This window comes from Lissotriton vulgaris, chromosome 5 (genome assembly GCF_964263255.1).
Source record: "Lissotriton vulgaris chromosome 5, aLisVul1.2, whole genome shotgun sequence".
NCBI lineage: Eukaryota > Metazoa > Chordata > Amphibia > Caudata > Salamandridae > Lissotriton > Lissotriton vulgaris.
The window spans coordinates 183,101,674-183,124,468 of record NC_141693.1 but is presented as its reverse complement, the minus strand read 5'-3'; the positions used below and the strand labels follow the sequence as shown (position 1 = coordinate 183,124,468).

The 22,795-nt window shown below is 48.1% G+C and overlaps 1 protein-coding gene across 1 annotated transcript in view; it reads left to right on the top strand.

Moving 5' to 3' along the window:
* LOC147710433 (collagen alpha-1(II) chain-like) overlaps nucleotides 1-22,795 on the top strand; it is a 218,560-nt gene that overhangs the window by 102,144 nt on the left and 93,621 nt on the right. Inside the window, exons 5-8 of the mRNA XM_086920000.1 lie at nucleotides 7,537-7,590; nucleotides 7,858-7,875; nucleotides 17,254-17,307; nucleotides 17,776-17,838. Coding sequence (XP_086776126.1) covers nucleotides 7,537-7,590; nucleotides 7,858-7,875; nucleotides 17,254-17,307; nucleotides 17,776-17,838 — 189 coding nt within the window. The remainder of the gene's footprint in view (nucleotides 1-7,536; nucleotides 7,591-7,857; nucleotides 7,876-17,253; nucleotides 17,308-17,775; nucleotides 17,839-22,795) is intronic.

Genomic DNA, 22,795 nt, shown 5'->3' with positions numbered 1-22,795 from the left:
TTCAATCTGAAATCCAATAAAGGTGATGGCTCAGGACTCCATACTAGTATAAGAGGGTACTCCCTATACTCCGGGTAACTCTTATGTGGATATAGGAGTTGTCAATTCAATTCGACGATGCAACATTCGTGAGTGGAGGGGGGGCTAAGTCTGGTTCTCAATAATTTGTATCAGTGCTGTATATGGTTTCGACTGCGGGCGCGGTGCAAATATTTCAGTGTACAATGCAAACACCAAGCGTGTTGCAAAGCCGCATCGAATCCCCTCACCACTACCGATCGTCACGAAAAGCTTTTCGTATTCACAGAAGTTAGGATTTTGTCTTAAGTCTGTCTTAAGTCTGTCTTAAGTCTGTCTTAAGTCTGTCTTAAGTTTGTCTTAAGTCTGTCTTAAGTCTGTCTTAAGACAAACTTAAGACAAAATCCTAGCTTCTGTGAATACCAAAAGTAGTAAGTTCATTCTGTGAATGCCAAAAGTAGTAAGTGCATTCTGTGAATGCCAAAAGTAGTATGTGCATTCTGTGAATACCAAAATAGTAGTAAATTTAGGATTGAGTCTTAAGTTCATTCTGTGAATCGGGCCCCAAGGCATTACCTTGGTGGTTCAACACCTGGCAGGTTCTCTGAACTCCAGGGCAGACAAACTCAGCCGCCGGTGCATGACGGATCACGAATGGCGTCTGAACTCTGACATGGCGCAAGGTCTCTTTATGCAATGGGGAGAGCCTTGGTTAGATCTATTCGCCACCGAAGAGAACTCGCAATGTCATCAGTTCTGCGCATTGGAATTTCCAAGGCAGCACTCGCTGGGAGACGCTTTTTGTCACGAGTGCTGAAGAAGGTGAATGAAGGAATGAAATGAAAATTAAACTTATATAGCGCGTAACTACCCTGAGGCCTCACAGCGCTTTAGCCAGGACCGTTCTGACAACAGGATAGGGCGCTAATTAGCTTTTGCAAACTGATGAGTTTTTAGTTGTCTCCTCAAAGTCAGTAGGTTGTTGTTCTCTCTCAGGGCAAGCGGGAGGGAGGTCCACATTCTGGCGGCATTGTGCGAAAATGAGCGACCACCCCAGCGGGCTTTATTTATTTTGGTCGTAGTGGCCAGGTGCAACACGCTCTAGAAGGGGAATAGGGAATAGCCAAGGGAAATATTATGGATGGGCCTGTCTTGCGAAGGGCCTTCTGACACCAGGCACATAGATTTAAATTGTATCCTGGCTGCTACCGGAAGCCAGTGTAACTTCCTCAAGGCAGGTCTGGCCGACTGCCATCGAGGGATCTGGAAAAGCAATTGGGCTGCACAATTTTGGGTAACCTGGAGCTTATGTATTGCGGCCAGAGGAGCTCCAAGATAAAGTGCATTGCCGTAATCCAGGCAGGAGAGGATCAGAGCCTGAACCATGATTCTCCTCACCTGGAACGGCAATAACGGGAGGACTTTCCAGAGCATTTTCATAAGTCCGAAGCAAGTAGCAGATGTCTTGGTTGCCTGGACAGTGAAGTCGAGTGATCTGTCTAACCAGACTCCTAGGCTCTTTATCTGGGGTTTGGGGGAGGGGGAAGGACCAAGACAGGGGGGCCAAATGGGGACCAGAATGGAAGGTGAAGGGTTCCCCAGCAGCATAACCTCCGTCTTTTCCCCATTTAATCTAAGGCAGGAGAACTCCATCCATCTGACGACTGCCTCAAGACAGGTACTCAAAGTGCTAGACGACCCCTCAGCATTGTTTAATGATACCACAAGCTGAGTGTTGTCTGCATAGGTGACTATGCGGACACCAAATGGATGGACAATCTGAGCGAGGGGCCTCATATAGACATTAAAAAGTGTGGGGCTCAGGGCAGAGCCCTGAGGCACCCCACAACTGAGTGGCTGTTTGGAAGAAAGAACTTCTCCTTCAAAATCCTGGAAGAAGCGCTCCTCCAGGAAGGAAGTGAGCCATAACAGAGCCACGCCAGACACTCCCATGCCACTAAGATGATGTAATAATGTGACACGGTTAACCGTGTCGAATACGGCGCTAAGATCTAATAATATAATGGCCGCTTTTCCTCCCTGGTCTAATACGATTCTGGCCTCCTCAGTAACTGCTAATAGGACTGTCTCCGTCCCATGTTGGGGGCGGAAGCCCGTTTGAGAAGCACAGAGCAGATCGTTAGACTCAAGATGTTCCACTAAGATGTTATTGATGTGCTTCTCAAGCAGTTTGCTCATCCATGGCAACAAGGAAATGGGGCGGAAGTTGGCTAAATTATTCTGGTCTAGATGTTTTTTTTTTTAAAGGGCCTTGACCATTGCACATTTCCAGGATTTTGGGACAACACTTGAGGTGATTGAAGAATTTAGAAGTCCAGAATTGCTGGGCAAATTAGCTCTATGACCGAGGTAAGGACTGGTGGCGGTGCAGGGTCCTTAGGAGAGCCAGAGGTGACTTTAGGGATTATTTTGTCCAGCAAGACCGGATCTACGAGGCTGAACTTTTCCAGTGTGCATGGGGGGAATGTGTTGGGGCTTGCTACTGTTACAGCCTCCAGGTCAGTTGGGTCAGAGGTGAATGAGGAGTGGATGGTCTGGATTTTTTGAAAAAAGAAAGATGCTAGGCTATTACAGCGGGCAAGTGCCCCATCTAATGGTGTTTGTTGGGGGGGGGGGAGGGGGGGGGTGATCAATGACTTTGCTATTCTAAAAATTTCCTTGGGGGCATTGGCGGCTAAACTAATTTTAGACTCGTAAAACTGTGCTTGGGTTGCCTTCATTTCAATTTTATAGTGCCTGATAGCGGCTCTATAGTCTGTCTTCCTGCCCTGTGTGCGATCTTGTCTCCAAGACCTTTCCAATTTACGGCATGAAAGCTTCATGTCACTTAGTCTCGGGGTGTACCAGGGGGCTACTTTTTGCCTTCTTATGCAATATAAGGCTTCCTTTGGGAGAACTGAGTCAAGGGTGTTATCAATCCAATTATCAAAGTTGGCACTGGCTATGTCAGGACTGGAGGACTTGGGGAGCTCACATGCTGCAAGTGAGTTACCCCACTCAATGGAGGGGAGTTTTGACCACTTCCTGCCCAGGTATTTTTTTGGTTTCTGTGCAGAGAGAGGGGACCCTGTGATCCAGGTGATGGGTAACAGATAATGATCAGTCCATGGTACTGGAATGGGAGGTTCAGTTTTTAACGAATCCATGTTACTGAACACATGGTCCAGGAGATGACCTTTATTATGAGTTGGGAGAAAACCCTTTTGAATCAAGTCAATAGCTTGAAGAGTCAGCCGGAGGCTGTTGGCTGCTAGATCCTGTTGATCATCTTGATGGAGTTTTAGATCACCTAAGACGGTGAAATTGGCCAAGGTGATTGCTAGATTGGCGGTTAGGTCTGCTATATCTGATGTAAATTGACCTGGCGCTCCAGGTGGTCGATAGACCAAGAGGCCCGAGAAGAAGTTTGTGGGGGATAATTCTAGGGAAAACAATAGGCTTTCACAGGCTGGTAGGATAGTGGGGGTCAGACGGCATTTGAATCTATCTCTATAGATGATAACCAGGCTGCCTCCTCTACCCTTATTACGAGCGAGTCTCTTGATAGTATATCCCTGTGGGGTCGCCCATACAGTAGCAGGGTCAACCTCCATATGGAGCCATGTTTCCGTCAAAAAGAATATGTCAGGGTCAAGCTCCTCGATTAGAAGAGCCAGCTCGGTGTGGTGTTCAGGCAGAGATCTGCAATTAAGAAGGAACATCTTCCAGGGTCTACAATTGGAGTGTCCCCTGACAGTTGTTTCTGATGATTCCCAATTGCAGTGTAAGCATTTACTCGAAATATCTGCGGGACGAATGTGGTGCAGACGTTTGGGGTGAGAGACGGATCTTAAATTGTGCAGCACAGAGGAACTATAGGAGATTACATTTCCTACCATTTTATCAGGGGACTTAGCTCGAGGCGCAGTGGGCGCAGCTGGACACGGACTGGGGCAGACTGGCGCAGTCAGGCGCGACCGGGCCCAAGTCATTCTTGCGGCTTTAGACTAAGCTCGAAGAGTATGATATACTGAGCTACTCCATATGAGCATCGATCCCCCGATCCGTCTGCCTCTTCGGGAGGATCTTCTGTCACAACAGCAGGGGACGGTCTCCACCAAAACCTGTCCAATCTCCACCCCCATGGGTGGAGATTGAGCGGTGACAGTTGACACCTTTTGTTCTTCCTCCAGAAGTCTGTGATGTCATTCTGGCTACCAGGCGTCCCTCCACCAAGACGGTGTACGCCTGCAGGTGGAACAAGTTTTTAGCATGGTGCACAGCGAAGGCTGTGGATCCCCTTTCTGCTCATCTTTCTGAGGTTCTTCTGTTCCTTCTCTCTTTGGACCAGCAGGGCTCTGCTTTGGGCACTTTCAAAGGTTATCTTTCTGCCATCTCCGCCTTTCCCCGGCTTCCAGATCAGCCTTTTCTTTTTAAGTCCCCGGTTGTTAACCGTTTCTATAAAGGCATTATGCACACGTTTCCACCCGTGCCTTTCATAATGCCTCAGTGGACTTGAATCTTGTCTTGACTTTTCTGATGTGCTCTCTCTTTGAGCCCATACATAACTGTCCCTTACGTCTTCTCACTCTAAAGACGGCTTTCCTGGTTGCTATCACCTCTGCCAAATGAGTGAGTGAGCTCCAAGCTCTTTCTTCCAAACCTCTTTTCCTTTCTGTTCAAGGTGGTTTTAAGGACCTGTCCTTCTTTCCTGCCAAAGGTTGTCATGCCCTTCCACATCGTGCAGACCATCACTTTGCCCACCTTCTTTCCACCTCCGCATCCTTCAAGGGAAGAGGAGAGGCTCCACCGTCTGGAGCCAAAACGTGCCATCGCATTTTATCTGCAGCATGCACCGCAGCTCCGGGTGGATGATCAGCTTTTTGTTGGCTACGTGGGCACTAAAAAAGGGCGGGCTGTGCACAAATGGACCATCTCCTGGTGGGTTGTTCTGTGCGTTAAAACATGTTACTCCTTGGTTAAGAAGGAGCCTCCTGAGGGGCTGCGTGCCCATTCGATCAGGGCAACTGCTGCCCCTACTTCCTTGGGACGCTGCGTTCCCTTGCAGGACATTTGTCGGCAGCTACGTGGGCCTCGCTGCACATGTTTACCAAGCACTACTGCCTTGACAGTCAGGTCCGGAGAGACGGCTTCTTTGGCTGTTCCGTGCTCCATGAATATCTGGTGTAATCACGTTCGCAGACCCACCACAATGGTTGCTATTGCTGGGGTATCTATTCTAAGTTAAGGAATCTATCACTAGTGTGTCTCTTTCAGATGCACAAGTTACTTCTTGTGTAACAATATATCTGTAAGAGACATTAGTTAGTGATAGATTCCTTACCGCCCCTTCCATCCTCCCGGTTCTGCGAACTGATTAGTAGGGTTAAGGTCATCCCCTTTTAGGGCCCTAGTTTTATACACCAATGGTAAGTTTCTTGCATGGCTCTACGTTTCGGCACGGAAAGTCGTGTACAGAACTGACGCATGGGTGGCGCCTAAGTAGTCTCCGTGATGTCATCTTGGCGCATACGACGCCAGGGACAGACGCAGAGCCGTACAACGCCACCTACTGACGCACAGGGGTACTGCTAAGCAAAACTTTCAAGATCCAGTCTGATGCCTGGGGATATTCTAAGGTACGGAATCTATCACTAACTAATGTCTCTTACAGATATATCATTACACAAGTAGTAACTTGTGCACCAGGCCTGTGGACAGCCAAGGCACCCGAAGTAATCTCCCTTGGAGTGTAGGAGTCACTCCCCTGCATCTGCAGGCACCGCAACACAGCTGACTGGTCAGATGATCCTGGGCTCCCGCTGACTCCGAAAGGCTCAGCAACACAGGTGGTGGTTCTGCAACTTCCTTGAGGCCTACACTGTCTTCTCACCAAGTTAGAGGCCAGTATCCCTCATCAGAACTGCTGGAACAGCACCCTTGTGCACCGCATCAACTTGCCATTGTCAAGACTTTTTGGCTCTCTCCTCCAGAGATCTTCAGGCTCCAAGAAGCTCCAACCTCAAACAACTCCTAAAGCCAAGATCTTCTCCCTCACCCTTCCACTGCACCATGGGACTTCTTCATTGTTGAGCTGCTCGAGGTCCTCTTGCACCTTCTGTACCTTTGGCCCGTGGTTCCTCTTGAGAGTCTTCTTTGGCTTCTGTGGGCTCCCCTGTGTGCTCAGGCCCTGCTCCGACTTACCTGCTTGTGGTGTGTCACTTGGACCTTGCTGGTCCTGACACTGCACCCATTTCGTCTACTATGTTTTTTGCCGCTGCCAAGGCTGTTGGTGCCCCTGCCGGACACTGACACCTGGGCTATCAACATCCAACATGGGACAGCTCGTGAAAGGCTCCTGGTCTTCTACAGCATTGCCTGGTCCGCACAGCTGCAACTTCAAGGGCACTGTCAACCTCACCTGCATCACCGACATCGGTGAGCATTCGTCTTCCGTGCCTCCTGGGCACTCCTGAGTGGCATAGACTCTGTCTCCTCTGCTTGCAGGTACCTCTCATCTTGAATCTACCTTTGGGTTCTACCGGACTCCTTCGTCTTCTATTGTGGTTTACTACAGTTTCCAACGTCACTTGATACCTATGCACCTAGCTTCCCTGGTGTAGGTATCCTGGTTCCTAGGGTTCCACGGGTGGGGTGACTCTCCAACCTTCTATCTTCCACTGGGTTTATTCAAGGTCTACTAGTAAGGGTCCTTTTTCTTTAAAACTGCAACCGCAACATACCCATTGACTTGTGTTGATCACTCGGTCGTGTTCACGCTCTAAACACGGCCTCTGTTGGGTTCTTGGGTACGTACCATGGGTGGTTCCTTGAGTCCTCAACACTTCTACATCCTCTGAGTCCATTCTTGACTTGAGTCGTGGTTTGCATTCTATTGTTTTAGTATATGGTTTGGTCTTCCCCCTGAAGACCACTGTGTATTTGTGCTACTTGCGTCCTAAGTACTGTGTGTATTGTGTTTCTATCTCTGGGTAGTAGATAGTGCAAATGTGTTAGTGAGTGTTTGTAATAAAATACATATTTTTTAAAACTACACTGTGTGATTCTTTTTCACTTAACATATCCATAAGATTAAGAACTGGTAATGAAGCTGCTTTTCAACACTTCTGGACTAAGCCTGAAGGCTGCACGCCACAGCTACTACTTAGAGAGCTCTCTAAGGCTGTCTTAAGACAACTAAAATCCCCATAAGGATTTTCTGGATTGCAGGGTGCTACACTTAAATAAGTGAGCACCATGTGCTAAGCCAGCCTCCCACACTTCCTGAAACTGATATCCAACTGGATCACAGATTGTAAGTGCAAAAATTAGGCGCATGTTTTATTCATGTAATTCTAGCCAGCATATTTGTGAGTCAAAAAATTATTTAGCTCAGACTCAACATTCTAGTCTTATAGTCATAAGTCATTATATAAAGTGTTCATCCATGTATTTGTTACATTATGCATTTGTGTGGTACAGCAATAGGTTAACATCAATGACTTTCAAATGTTCTAGGGTAACATTGGATTCCCTGGCCCTCCAGGAATGCCAGGGCTGCCTGGAATGCCCGTAAGTACTTTTTTGTAATGTTCCTCAGATCAATTTGTTGTGGATGGCTGTGCCTGAAATGTCTAAAAGACTTCCAGTGTTGGTTCAGCCAATTTGAGATCCTGACTTAAGCATGAAAGCATTTGATGCATTGTGTTAGCTATAGCTTGTCTTTTTAAAGAAGCGTGAGACAGTCTGTGTATTTAGCGTTTATGAGTGACACATTGTCTCACAGTATGTGTTATAAACATACTTATTTTGTACTTTTTGTTTTTTCCTAACTTGCAGGGTTTGTTCGGGGCAAAGGTAAGGACTGTTTCATACACCTATGAGACACAAAAGCTAAATCTCATACTGATTACAAGACTGCCTATTGTTGATTTAACAAATATTCAAGTTTTTGAATATTAAGCGTAAAAGCATTATAAGTACTAGAGAGATCAACACACAGCTGGTGAGCTTATATTTTTGAACTATCCGTGTGCCGCGGATTTACATAATATACTTATTCTTCTATCTCATAGTTTGGACCTTCAATGTATTTTTTGCAGAAGTTAAACTTTTTGGCTGTCAACCTGTGGTTGTGTATTTTAGCTGTCTCTGAGGCAACAGAGCTCCATTATATTTGTAAGAAAACAATACTGAAATGATGTATCGAAAACAAGAAATTAATAAAAAAAAATGCAGCTAGCATTAAGACCTGTCTGGTCATTGACAGACATTCCAATCAGTATGTTGATGATTCAGAATGTGATTCTGAGGATGGACCTGTGGCAGAAAATGTGTGACCTGCAATCCTGCATAAGCTTTGAGTTGCAGTCAGACCCATTTGCTTGTAAACACAGATAGCAACTTCCCAGAAAAAGAGAGTGTGTGGGAAAGGAGTCATGGTTCGGTAAATGTAGAGGCAGAAATCAGACAATGCATGCAACTCTAAAAGAAAGAGGATGTCCTAGGACATCTGACTTAGAACACTTCAGAACTGATGTTATATAAACACAAAACCTTCAGAGTTAAATAATTTTCAAACACATTATTTAGCTCCACCAAAGGTTACACATTTCTGCTACGATGTCTAAGCTTTGAAAAGCTCCTCACTTGGTGTGCTTTGGGGTTGCATCAGTGCCACCAGGTGCCACAACTTGTTTCGGTTTCTGGTTTCATCCATCCAGAAATTGATGAAAAAAATAATATCTATGAAAATAACACTGTGAAAGTGTGACACACTGGCTACCGTCAGCCAATAAGATCAGACCTTCCCTACTGATGTAACATTTCAGAGCATCCAGGTCCTGAACCTTGGAAAGAGCAGATAGTCCTTAGTGATGATTGTGAAAAGTCACTGGAGCTCCACCACGAAGGTGATGCTTGCTTGCTCTCATCATTTCTAGCTTTCTTTAGGCCTTCAGGACTTCTTTATTCCTTTCGGCATCCTCCATGCAGGTCCTTCAGGGAGCTAGGTCTTGTGCAGAGCTTCCAGCAGAAAGGGAAACTCCTCTCCTTGCAGGGCAGTTCAGCTCATCCTCTCCCACAGCACGAAGGGGCTCCAGGAATCTAGGCTTATCTGCAGACTTACAGAAGGACCACCAACTAACAGACTTTCTTGTCCTGGGAATGTGTCTGCTCTGAGCTAATTCACAGAATGAATGTCCTTCAACTGTAGAGGAGGTGTTAAGAACACTATTATCTTGGCAACTTTGGCCACAAGATAAGAAAGCCCAAGTGAACAAGTGTCTGCATCCTGTTTGCACTCTTCACTATTTTCTTCAAATCGAGAAGTGCATTTTCCTTCCTTTAAGTCAAAAATTATATTATTGTGGAGCAGCTCACCCAAAGTTGGACTGGGTAGAACCCCCAAACATAGCCACTCTTGGTAGCTAAAGCCATTATTGGAGTGAGGGGAGAGGATGGGCTTCAATGAGTCAGAGGCAGGTTATTTAAAGCCTCCTTCCATCCAATAGGTAAGACACATTTTAGGAAGGGTTTTTTGAACCACAGTCTTCTACACTCATAAACATAGCATTCCCATATAGACATTACACATGTTCACACACCTCACATATGAAAATAGACAAGGGGCCTCAGTTGTGGGATTGAGGTGTCTGGGTCAGAAACTTCATAGGGGCCCCTGCTAGGCACTGTGTTCTTAGTATAAAGAAATATGTCTTTGGAGAAAGAAGAAAACATAGCATTTCTAGTGTGTCACCATTTTATGATAGGTCTTGCTAGCTGGCACATCATTAAGAAACTATGCAGGTATATCAGATGTTACAACACAGGACATTCCCTTGCTTGCCTTTAACCCACAGTTATTACAATGAGTTGACCTTTACATCAGATTGTAATAGCACACAGGGCTTTACAAAACATGCCTTTAACCCGCAATGGTCATTTTTTCGGAGGTGACCTCCCCCCAAACACCCCCTTATCTGCTTTTTTTTGGGAGGAGGCCAATCTCCCAAAACACAATTTTTTTTAAATCCACTAATCTCCACTTTACCTGTGCCCTCTCCTGAAACCTAAAAACTCTCTACCGTATTCTCTTCTACCTCTTGAACACTAAAACAAATTATTATCCCCTTTACCTCTACTTGCCCCTCAAACTCTAAGAAACCCCTACCCCCCCTTTACATCTACCCGCCACTGAACTCTAAAAACAATTCTTACCTCCTTTATTTCTATTCACCCCTTTACCATTCAAAATACTTATCTCCTTTTACAACTACCCATTCCTGAACCCTAAAAAACGTTTAATCTCCTTTACCGCTACCCACCCCTGAACCCTAAAAAAACCTTACACCCTTTACCTCTCCCTGCCACACACCCTAATAATCCCTTATCCCCTCTTTACCTCAACCCACCCCTGAACCCTAAAAATCTTACCTCCCTGTTCCTCTACCCATCTCTGAACCCTAAACCCATACCTCTCTTTACCTCTAATACCTTATCTCTTCCTTCCATTACCATTACTCTATAAATTCATTTTTTGAAATTGTATTAATGTCCTTTACAAAAAATATACATACTTACCTGTGTGGTAAAGTACTGTGGGGTAAAGTGCCAGAAAGGGGCCTGTGTGGTACTTAATAGTTGGGTAAGGACTGCATAGCATCTGCTGACTTCTTTTAGAAATGTGTTTCAAATGGATGGATCTTCTCACAGATTCATCACCTTATGAATTATCCTTCCAAGGTCTAGACTGATTTGAAAAGCTTTTCCCAAACAGCAGCTATCCAGCACCACCAGGTGATGCAATGCAGCTCCAGCCCTGACCTCACTTGGTGGTACTGAAATTTCAAGCCTTATTGCTGATGCACAACATTCTCCTTTTTGGTGCACATGACAACTGCATGTGGTGTCTTTGATCAGAGCACAATACTGCAGTCTGCAATTTGTGTGCCTCCTTGCACCTGAAGGCTATTAGGGAGCAGGATCCATTATTGGTTTCGGCAAAGGCCCACAGGGAAACATCTAAGGGATCTTTGTCACCCATGGGTAAATTCCTGTAAGCAAAATATCTCCCCAAAAACTAAAATCATGCCTTAGGAAAGGGAACTTGTTTTCTTCTTTGAGAAGAGGTCCTGCTCCAGGGGCCATTCAGAGTCTATATATTATTCCCAAATGCCACACTCTTCCTCTTTCTCATAGCAGATCCCATCATTGAAATAAAGGAGGCCAGCGTTCTGGAGTTCATTGTTTGACCCTGTGCAAGTCAATCCTTTTCGGATCTGTTCAGGATGACTCCTGTACTGCACTGTTAGGGCTACCCATCACAAAGGAGCTTTGAGTGGTGGTGAGTGCAGCAGCTCCAACCTTGATGCCTTGCCTCCACTGGCACCAGCCCTGGTGGCGACAGGTAGTTGCAGTTTGCCAAAGTAATGAGAATACAAAAAAGCAAAGGGTGGAATGCCCTGGTTACTTACCTGTAATCTTTATTACTCTGCGTCTTGGTCTTCCTGGATGCAGTCCTTAGACATGATACTTCTCCTTTCTGGTAGAACCAACTCCCTAGCTGAAACCCAAAAAGTTCCCACAAGATGGCCCCTGTTACCCATGAGCCACCACAAAAGGGAGGAATAAGTAAAGCATTTCCTGTAACATACCATGCCAAAAGACACAAGAAAACAGGAAATAGACAACTGGCATGCCCGGGTGGGAGGGTGTGATTCAGGACTGCATCCAGGAAGACCAGGACACGGAGCAATGAAGATTACAGGTAAATAACCAAGGCTTCTGATGGATACATCTGCCTGTGGATTCCTCACCTTATAAATATTCCCTGCACCAGCATCCCGCAGACATTTTTCCTAGCTCTCCACACCGACAAGGTCGTCGCAACGCCATGGCTCCGCACGTGGCTCTGCATGACGTCACTGGAGCCATATTAGGACTATGTTGGCGTGATGTTATGTTATGTTATGTTATCTTATGTTATGTTATTTTATTTGTAAAGCGCGTAGCTGCCACAGCCAAGTGGCGGCCCAGTGCTATGGTGGACAGTACAACACAACACAATGGAGGACCAAACCAGAAACAGAAGACTATTAAACCAAGGTGAAAAGAAATGTCTTCACAGCTTTCCTGAAAGGCAGCAAGTCGGGAATAGAACGAATGTTAACAGGGAGTGAGTTCCAAAGTTCTGCTGCCAGAACACCAAAAGAGCGGCCGCCAATTCTGGCTTTTTTAAAGCGAGGAATCTTAGTCAGAAATTGTCCAGTAGAGCGTAATGTTCTGGCCGGGGTGTAATAGGAGATAGTTTGAGCAAGAATGGGGGGCGAGGCAGCCTTTAGGATCTTGAACACCAGGCATAAGGCTTTGAACTTAATCCTCTGCCCTACGGGCAGCCAATGTAGATCGGAGATGGTGCGCCTAGCAGAGCAAAATTTAGGCAAACCGACCAACATTCTGGCTGCCGCGTTCTGCACGCGTTGTAGCCGAGTTAGTTCAGCTTGGTTGACACCTAGAAGAAGGGAACTGGCATAGTCCAATCTGGACAGAATCACAGCTTGGAGAATAAGTTGCCTAGTAGGGGCATCAAAAAACTTAAAAATAGGTCTAAGGCTCTGAAGAGCCCCAAAACAGGTCCCCGCAACTCTTTTCGTGTGGGGGGTAAATGATAGATTTGAGTCCAGCCAGATACCCAAATTCTTTACCTCTGTCACCGGAGTAGGTGCTCGGCCCAATTCCTCTGGCCACCAGCAGTCGCCCCATAACTGAGCCTGTTTGCCCAGGACTAGGACTTCGGTTTTAGAAGCATTAAGTTGGAGACAGTTATCTGTCATCCAACTAGCCACGTCCTTAAGGGCTGCCTGGAACTTAGAGGCTTCAATCATGGTGTCCCCATTTAGTGCCACCGCTAGCTGAGTGTCATCAGCATATGACACCATGGTTAGACCCCATTTTTTTGCGACAGCAGCTAGCGGCTGCACATATAAATTAAATAGGGTCGGACTCAGTGCCGAACCTTGCGGGACCCCTTGAGGGATGTAGCAGGAAACGGATTCGAATGGAGTAGTAGAAACCTTAAAGGTACGCTCAGCCAAAAAAGAGCGAAACCATTCGAGAGCTGTGCTCTCCACAGCAGCCTCTTTTAAACGTTGGACAAGGATAGTGTGGGAAACAGTGTCGAAAGCGGCACTGAGATCCAGCTTCCGCAGATGTTCTACCATTGCTAACAGAGCTGTCTCTGTGCTATGGCCTGTGCGGAAGCCGTTCTGAGATGAATCTAAGACACCCAGATTTTGTAGATGACATGATAGGATTTTGTTAGCATGGCCCTCGGCCAGCTTAGAGACCAAGGGGAGAAGGGAGATGGGCCTATAATGTTCTGGTTTAGTTGGGTCTAGAGTAGGCTTCTTTAAGATCGGGATGACCGTGGCCTGCTTCCATTTGACAGGTACAGTCCCAGAGGAAAATGATAACCTAATAAGGTCAAGCAAAGGAGGAAGGCAGACTTCAGCAAATTCATTAAATTGTGCAGGTTTCAAAGGGTCCGCGGGTGACCCTGGTTTAACTTTCAAGACTAAAGATTTGAACTCTTCTTGAGATGGCTCAGGTATTAATGAGAGTGGCCTAGTAATCAGATGTGTGGGACATAAATCACTATTTGGGCTCGTTGAAGGAGGAAAGGACCGGTAGATAGCCGCCACTTTCTCCACAAAGAAGGCTGCTAGCTCTTCACAATGAGATTGAGAGCATTGTTCCATGCCTGCTTGTTTCCTACTAGTCAGATCTTTAATGACTTTAAAGATAAGTTTAGTGGGATTGGGGTTTTTCTTAAATTCTGAGGCATAGAAAGAGGCCCGGGCCTTGCAGATTGCACAATGGTAAAGCTTAATACTGGCCTGGTAACTCTGCTTAAGAACAGAGTCATATGTCCTGCGCCAGGCTCTTTCTGCCCTCTTACATGCCGTTTTAAGAAGCCTCAGAGAGTCGTCATACCACGGACTAGGTGGGCCAGGGCGATTTTTACTCCATCCAGCTGGAATCAGAGAATCCAATGCCTGAGTCAACCAGTCACAGAAGTAATCATACCCCGAGGAGACGTCTGTAGGAGGATCAGGCGGGTGTTGCACCAGAAGCTGATGAAAGTCAGCCGGCCTCAGTTTCCTCCAAGGACGTTTAAAAATTGCAGGGATCGTACTTTTGAAAGGGGCCCCAGTCAAAGAAATCTGTATTTCAATCAAATAATGGTCGGTCCAAGCCATAGGTTTAGGTGGGCAGGAGACAACACTGGGGAGATTTGTCAAAAAAGGATCCAATAAGTGGCCGCTTACATGAGTCTGGTGAGTAACATACTGGTGCAATTGTAAGGCCTCAAAGTCTGCAAGAAAACTACTCGCCACAGCAGATAGATGATGACGTCAGTTCCCTTTTTTCTGGGACTCTTCATAGTTCGACTGGATACTTTGTAATTTCGTTTGTATCTCTTTCTCTTTTGACATGTCTGCCCCAAGGAAGTCCAGTTTTAAGCCCTGTAGGGAGTGCGGTAGACAAAAGTCAATTACTGACCGGCATGAAGATTGTCTTTGGTGTTTATCTTCCGACCACGACGTCGAAGGATGTTCTTCGTGCAGGAAGATGAATCCTAAGGCGTTGAAGGAGCGAAAAGCCAAGCTATATATGGCCAAGGCAAGAAAAGAAAAAGGGGTCAGAAAAGGTAAAAGTCCAAGTCTTCGTCGTCGTCGCATGATTCCAAGGGGAAGCATAAGAAGAAGAGGAGACAAGGTTCTCGACACCGATCATTGAAGGCTGTGGTGTTGAGGTCGCCTTCTACTGCTCGACGTCAAGAAAAGGACTTCGTTTCTGCTTCAGTGTCTCTTCAGTTGACTCCGGCTCAATCTCCCTCATATAAAGGGACTCCAGGATGCCGAGATTCTCACCGACTCCAGAGGGTGTGTCAAATCCGGCTGACACAGAGGTTCCACCTGTGGCTCCAACGGCTCAGACCCGAGGGGTATCCCATTCGGATCTCGAACAGGCTTCATACCCTCAGTTTCCGAAGCCGGGTTCGGATCCCTCTGATTTATTGAACGCGATGTATGGTGTGTTCACCAGGGCCTCATACCCCTCTGGAGCACGTTCGGGTCCCATGGGTCCTTAGCATATATTTGGGTGTTCTTCACCAGTATCCTCAGGCCCCCTTTATGCCGTTCATGCCAGCGCTGCCATCCTGGCCCTTTCCGGCTTTGAGGATGTCGACGGCGTATGGTCAGTCCCCGTCTCTATCCCGTGAAGCTTCTCGGATTCGATCGGCGCCAGCTATGGTAGTGGATCCACCTTTGACGCAGCTCCTGGAGCCGTCGACGTTGCGTGTGGCGCCGACGACGACGCAACCAAAGATGCACTCGAGGAGAGAGACGCAGAGATTATTGGAAGTTGAGCAGTACCAGGCTGAAGAGAGGGAGGAAGGAAAGGTGTGTGACACAGAAGATGTGTTTGAGGACTTGTGTGAGGCAAGTGAACTTGACACTTCTCCGGAGTGGGACTTTGCTTCTCTATAGGATTCTCCCTCGAAGGATGTTGCTCCTTATCATACGGTTATTAGGAAAGCTGCAGTGGTTGAACCACTTTTGCCATTTAATGATGGACTGATTGAGCCAATCCTCGATGTGTGGCGCAACCCTCTTTCAGCTCTTGCGGTTTCGAGGTCAGTCTCAAGAAGGTATAGACCTGCTCCTGGAGAACCAGTTTTCCTTTCTTCTCACCCCTCTCCTGATAGTCTGGTGGTGCAAGCTTCTTGTTCGCAGCAATATACAGGGGCATTTTAGCAGGCTCCAGGAGACAGGGATTCCAGGGAGTTGAAGCAGTCTGCCAAGAAGGTCTTTTCATCAGCCAGTATGGCACTGAAGTCTACCAACACCACTTGTCTCTTGTGCAGGAATTTCATGGGTGGAACTGACGTCATTACGCCGACATGGCCATATGGCTCGGGTGACGTCATGCGGAGCCGCGAGCGGAGCCATGATGCTGTGACGACCTCGTCGGCGCGGAGAGTTAGGAAAAAGTTTCGCGGAATGCTGGTGCAGGGGATATTCATAAGGTGAGGAATCCACATGCAGATACTGTATCCACCAGAAAAAGCGTTACCGAAGGTAAGTAACTTGTTCGTCTTTCCCTTCCTATTTTCCTTAAGGATTGAGTGGGTCTTACAACAAATGTTCCTTTCTATTTAAGGTAGGTACAAAATGTAATTTCTTGAATTGTTTTGTTTCCTTCTTTCACATCCTTTTAAAGAGGAGGAATGCTTTCACTGTATTAACCCCCAATGAACCTTAAGTCATTGCATTGAGAGAATTCACCCTGTCAGGATTGATGGCAACCTTTTTGTAGGTAGATTGATTTCAATCGTTCTTAACTGTGGATGGTTGTGGCAAAATAAAGAAATCCTAAACGGTTGTCCCTCAGAGTTGGTTCGTAAACCTGTACTTTAAGATTTAATTTCTAAATGCATTCCACTAGAGGCACGGCTGCTACATTTGTCTTCATTAGGGCTTTTCCAATTCAGACAATCTGCAAACTTGTTACCTTTCTTTAGCCAATTCATTTTCACAGTTTTTATTGCCTGGTATCTAATGAAAGACATTAAATTAAATTTGGTAAAGCGTAAAGCTTTGCTGTATTCCTTTGTACCATTTTCCTACCTATACTGCCTTGAGATGTGTTCACTTGATAAGTGTGGGAGCCGTTTTCATTAGAAGTAATTACTTACCTTTGAGAATGTTTTTTATGATGGATTCAGGCCCTCCTTTAGATTACTTATAGCCTTCCATCATGAGGATAATTTTGATATTCTCACCTCTTATTTTTGTTAGAGCAATCCAGTATGCCTTTTACGGGGGCGGCAGGCATGGAAAGTATGGACAGACCAACATCACCAGACATCAAGTTCAAGTATATGCCAATGTTATATCACCTCCTTTGGAGTTACTTGATGCCACTCCATAACTCTGTCAGATGCTTTGTAGCACTAGTGGACATGCATCATTAGAAAACAAATCCCAGACTTGTTCAGGCCCATGTAAAGGTGTTCACCTAAGGAATGTATGGAATCCACCGAAAAAGAACTTTACTGAAGATAAGAACTTGTTCTTCCATCAGTCAAATGTATTCATATTATCCCTTCTTTCATTAGCTTGATATTTTCAGCTGGGGACTGAAGTTTTCCTATGTTTTTCTTTGCAGGGACTACAAGGCTTTGATGGTCCTGAGGGCCCAAAAGGAGAGCGTGGGCTTCCTGTGAGTACTGTTCTGTTGATTTCCTTTCTCCCCTTTATTTCCCTATCACCTCCGTTTCTCTACCCTTATTTTTCTAAAACAACATATTTTCTTCCGGCACTCGGTTTCCGCATGCTTATCTGGCAAACTATTTTTGAATGTCACTCACTGGTCCTGCGGAATGTAATATAACTACACTCACAATATTTCTGGCCAATACTGTTAAACACATCAACTGCAGAGAAGACTCGTAACTTGTCATCACTGTGGTTGTGTGTGCTTCATTGTTATGGGCTGACAATCTTAATTTCACTAAAGTCACAGGCTGATCTGGTCCCATACTTTTACTTATTTCTCATATTATGCTTTTTAGTTTGTTCTGTCATATAAGGTGGGCCCATGCTCTGCCGTAGACTCTATAAATCCAAGGAATAGCCTTCTGTAGTACCTAGATTTCTTGATGAGTAACATTTAATTGTATTCTCTTAGGGACCACCTGGAGCACCTGGCCCTCCCGGACCCTCATTTAACAGGAGTGCAGAGGAACTGCAGGTGAGTATTGCTTGCAAGGGAAACCTTATAAGGCACATACTATAATACTGGAAGCAGACACCAGATCCTGTGCTGCATACCGTAGAAGGGAAAGTAAGCCTTCTGTTAACATTCTCTTTGCATGTGTCCTAAGAAATTTTAGTGTGATTGTGTCTTGATGTGCTCACTTGAGTTTGTAAGCATTCAGTTAGTTGGTTTGCTCTAGTTCTTTTAAAGGGCATAGTTACTTGCTTTTGGTTTTGTTGTAACTATCTATGTGATTCCTTATGTGCATGTTGCTTTATTTTTGTTTTGATGCTGCCCTGTCCATGTTGCTTTGCAGTACTTTGGTGTAGTGGACAATATGATAGAGACTACTAGTCGCAGATTCCTTAACGTAGAATTATCCCCAGGCGTGAGACTGGATCCAGATTTTGTTTGCGAAATCATCCCTGTGCGCCTGGTGGGAGGGCATCCCGAGACTTCGCCCAGTCGTTGTCCGCGTACGTGACGTCAGCGAGGTCACAAAAGTTCAACCCCGGCACGCCTACGTCAGTTTTTTCCTTTTCCGCGTGCAAAGCTTATCGGGATCGCGCTCCGGGCCTATTCAGGCCTTTCCCTTTCGTTTATTGCGTGTGTGTGGGAACAGTGTGCGAATGCCTTCGGGCTTTAAGACGTGCTCGTCTTGTGCGCGCCAGATGTCGGCGACAGATCCTGCATGCGGTGTATGGGAGAACACCACGACTCCACTGATTGTGAGGAGTGCCAGCAGATGAAACCAAAGTCCCGGCGGGAGCGCTGGATGAAGCTTCTCTCAGCTCGCATGTCCAGGTCGGCGGCGTCAACACGTCGGCCCCTGCGGAGAATTTTTGGAACCACGGCCTCCGTCTTTGATATCGTCCTTCTCCCAGGCTAAAAGAGCGTCGCTCACCTGTTGGTAAGTGTTGCAGTTTATCCCCGAGGGCTGGGTCCAGGCCTGTTGGGGGCGCGGGCTCTCCGCGGGTGGTGCGGCGCCGCGTGTCATCCCCCTATCCTCAGTTTCCCGGTGTGGGGGCGACTAAAGCCCAGATGGAGACATATGCAGCGGCTTTGCAGACCTCCCTGGCTTCTCCTCCTCCTCCTTCCTCTCCTGGGACGTCAGCAGATCCCTTGCAGTGTGCGGGGCCCTCCACGACGTCGCCGGCGGCTCCAGCCCTGGCGCCGACTGGTTCGGAGAATGTGGTGCCATTGGGGTGCGGCCTTTTGGGGGTCCCTCCTTCGGACCATGGCACCTCTGCTTCGCCGAAAAACTCCCGCGGGAGTCCCTGTAGTGTAGCGGGAGGTCGCCGGGGCTCGGAACACATCCCCGAGCTCCCCTCGGCCCTCCGGACAGGTGGCGGTCTTGTACGAGGCCGAGGTGATGCCGCTTCGGCGCCAGCGGCAGCTGGCCCTGGCGGCGCCACATGGGTCGCGGAGGGCCCCTCTCGTCTGGTCACGGGTCGAGGCTGGCGGGGACCCCTGGTCCCTCTCGTCCCTCCATGCAGGCGGCTGCCTCGGCGGAGGTCAAGTTGGAGGTTGAGTCGGCCTTGGCGGCGCCGCATGGGACGGACCCCCTAAGTCCCTTTCTGGGTCGAGGTTCCCCGGCGGGCTTCTTGTCACTCCTCCGGTCCCTCTTCCATCCACGCAGGCAGATGCCTTCTCGGAAGTCGAGTCGGCAACGTTTTGGTGCCGTCCCATTGCCACTTCGGCTCCGGGTCAGCTTCGGTCCCCGGTGCTGCATGACATGGGGGGGACCTGTCCGGCATCTCCCTCGGCGTCGGATGGTGATGACGTCCTACCTCAGGCTGCGGACTCTACGGCGCCGGGCAGGCATCGAGTCGCAAATTATTCTTCATACGCTCCCTCTTCTCCGGAGGTTGGGTGCCTGCTGGTGTCGTCCTCACTGAACACAGGCCGACGTGTGGTGGCTTTTTTGCTGGCGTCATCTAAGGGCGTCTCCCCGCCATTCCAGAGGCCGCAGTGTTCGCCGGAGGAGCGACAGGTCCCCCACTCCTCGGTGCTTCCTTCTAACTTTCATGTCTGGCCTTTGCCCTCCCCGCTGGGCTTTGGGGACGGCCGCCTTAGTTTGCAGCCGTCACCCACGGAGGAGCTGCTTTCTCCGCCCGCGGGGCCCCACAGAGGCAGGTGTGGCCTTCGCTTGCGCTGTGTCCACGGCTGTGGGTATTTTACGCTTGGAGACCTGGTTGCTCATTTCCCTGCAGACCATCTTATGGAGGTTCTCCACCAGGGCTCTGGTGGGAGGGAGCTGTTGCTTCCTTTTGAGGGTTCGCTCCATCTTCCCTGATGGGGACTTGGGGGTGTCCCGCCACGGGGGACCCGGTGCCCCAACACCTCCTGCACCGGCACCTTCCGGCACCGCGTGACCCGGCGTGTCTTTCCCTCCACCCCTCTGCCTCCAGCCCAATTTGCGGACTGCCTTCCCCTCCCTGCCGCCACTGTTGTCTCAACCGCCCCTGGAGGCCCGCTGGCTGGATTCTTGGGGGCGCAACATGTTTGCCTTGACCAGTGCTGCTCTGCGGGCCCTTAACACATTATGTGTGTTGGCTCGGGCCACCACTTGTTTGTGGGACTCAGCTGAGTCCTTGGGATCCGCCGCTTCGCAGGAGACTTTTCAGGTTGACTTACGGCATCATGCTTTGGATGGCCGGGAGATTGCAGCGTTTATTCTTCGCTCCGCTTTGGATGTCTCGGAGGTGCTGGGCCGTGCATGGCTTCCTCGATTGCCCTCCGCTGCCATGCTTGGCTTTGGGACAGTGTTCCCTGAGAATGTTTGGGAGCGGCTGGTTGATCTTCCATTCGATGGCACTCTGTTATTCCATGCCCAGGCAGACTCCGCCATCCAGAGGTACTTGGCAGGGCTTCGTCCTCCTCCTCCTCCTTCTCCCCCTCAGTGACTGGTGAGTTTATCTGGTTCTTGGACCTTCTTTTGGGTAGGTTGCCCTGGCTGTGCTGTGTGCTTTATGGCCACTCGAGTCCTCCTTTCTGAGACTGTGGCTTTGTTGGCTGCTGGACGGCCCTTTGTTGACTGTGTGTTTTTGCTTGAGTTATCTGCACGGAATTGGCCCTGAGATTAGGCCTTCTGTTTTTTTTCTTGACAAGCCTTCTGCAGGGCTTTTTTTTCCCAGTGGCTCTTTCGTTTTTCCTCTGCTGCGGATGTTTCTTCCAAAGAGGGTTTCCATGTCTTAAAGTACCCTATGTGGGGTAGTGGTAGCTATGTAGCTGTTATATAGCTTGAGCTGTGCTATGGAGTTGTGGTCACCTTCGGGCCTCTTCTCTCCATGGTGTTTATGTATGTAGCTGATGCTTCTTTAGGTCAGGTGTGGGGACTGGTGTCTGGGCATTTCCACGCCTTCATGCTCTTGGAGGCTGGGATGATTCTGTGTTTTTCTCTTTTTCAGGCCTTATCTACCTGGTCTTCCTGGGGCCTTGGGCTGTTCTTCCTGCTTCCGGCAGCTTATTACTGCCGGCGCCGCTCTGTGTGGTCTGTTGCCTTCTGTCTATGATGGGCTTGCCTTCTTTTCCCTCGTTTCCTTGGGCCCTCTAGACTTTTCTTCTTCCTCTTCCTTGCCGGAATTGGCTGGAGGTTATGTTGCCTTGTAGGAGCGTTGGGTGCTTCGACCTCTCCTGGCCTTGCCCATGTTTCCTCTGTTGAGTGTGAATGGGCTTCCTCTTTCTCCTTTCTTCTTCCTACACCCGTCTGGGGGTCTGTGGTGTTCTGCTTGTGAGGGTTCACCTTGCCTGGGGGGACGGGGCTCCACTCCCTGTCCGTTGGGCTGATCCCCTTTGGGACCCTCTGTTTTACCCAGGCTGGTGGGGCCCGTTCGCAGACCCTCCTTCCCTGTGGGTATGCCTAGGGTATCTATTCTACATTATGGAATCTGTGGCTAGTAGTCTCTATCAGATGTACAATTTACATACCTTCGGTAACGTATCTGGTAGAGACGATTCTAGCTGCAGATTCCATCACGGCCCGCCCTTCCCGTTCTGCGAGGACCTTTTAGCTTGGTCTTCTGCGTTCGCCTCCTGGTTGGTGGCTGTGTCTTCTGTAAGTGCATTCTTCGCTCTTTTGACAGGATGTTTTTGTCTTGTTTCTTGTTCCTTCCACCTCTTTGGCAATTTAGAGGATGGGTCTATATGTACTCCTGTGCCCCTCTGCCCTGGTTGCTTCGGGTTGCGGCTTGCCTTTATTCTCATCCCTCCCCTTCCTCCCTCTTGTTTCTAAGGGTCCTGACCCCTCTGCTACCCTTAGTGTTGGGGTCGCCTGGCTGTGCCTTTTCCTTGTTTCCTTGGGGGATTGTCGCACTCAATGCTAGCGTTGCCTTGGAGGGTTGTGGTTCCCCTTTGTTGGTCTTGGTTGGGGTTCTACTCCTGCTACAAGTTGTCATGATATTTTGCATGTGTTCCTTGTCTCAGGGTGGTAATGTCTACATTCTGGCAGGGTGGCGGTTCAGAGCTGTGCTCTATTCTTTATTCTTTTCCCTGCTTTTGGGTACTGCTGTGTCCGCCACTGCTCCTTATGGTGTTGTTTCTCACCATTCCTTTTTTAGGTCTCGGCTAGCGTAGGCTGCGCACATGCGCAGTCTCGCTGGCGAGATTTTATGTTTTTGGGTACGTTTCACTAGCGGGGTTTAAGCACCGCCCCTCTTTTCCATTGGCTGGCGTCACCGTGCATGCTAAACGATGACCAGCCATTGGAAAAGAGGTTCCAGTGACGTACACTTTTTTGTTTTAGAGCCTTCCCATTCGGACTGGCTCCCTTGACTTGTGTGGTAAAAGGTTTCTTATCTTCTTTATGGGTCCCATGAACCCATAAAGAAGATAAGAAACCTTTTACGCCAGGAGTATAGAACTGGTATTGCACAGCGGTACCTGGTAGGGCCCGTGGCAGGCAGCCTGCGCCCCCTACACTTGGGTGCCTGTCCGTGGACAGAATGCAGGC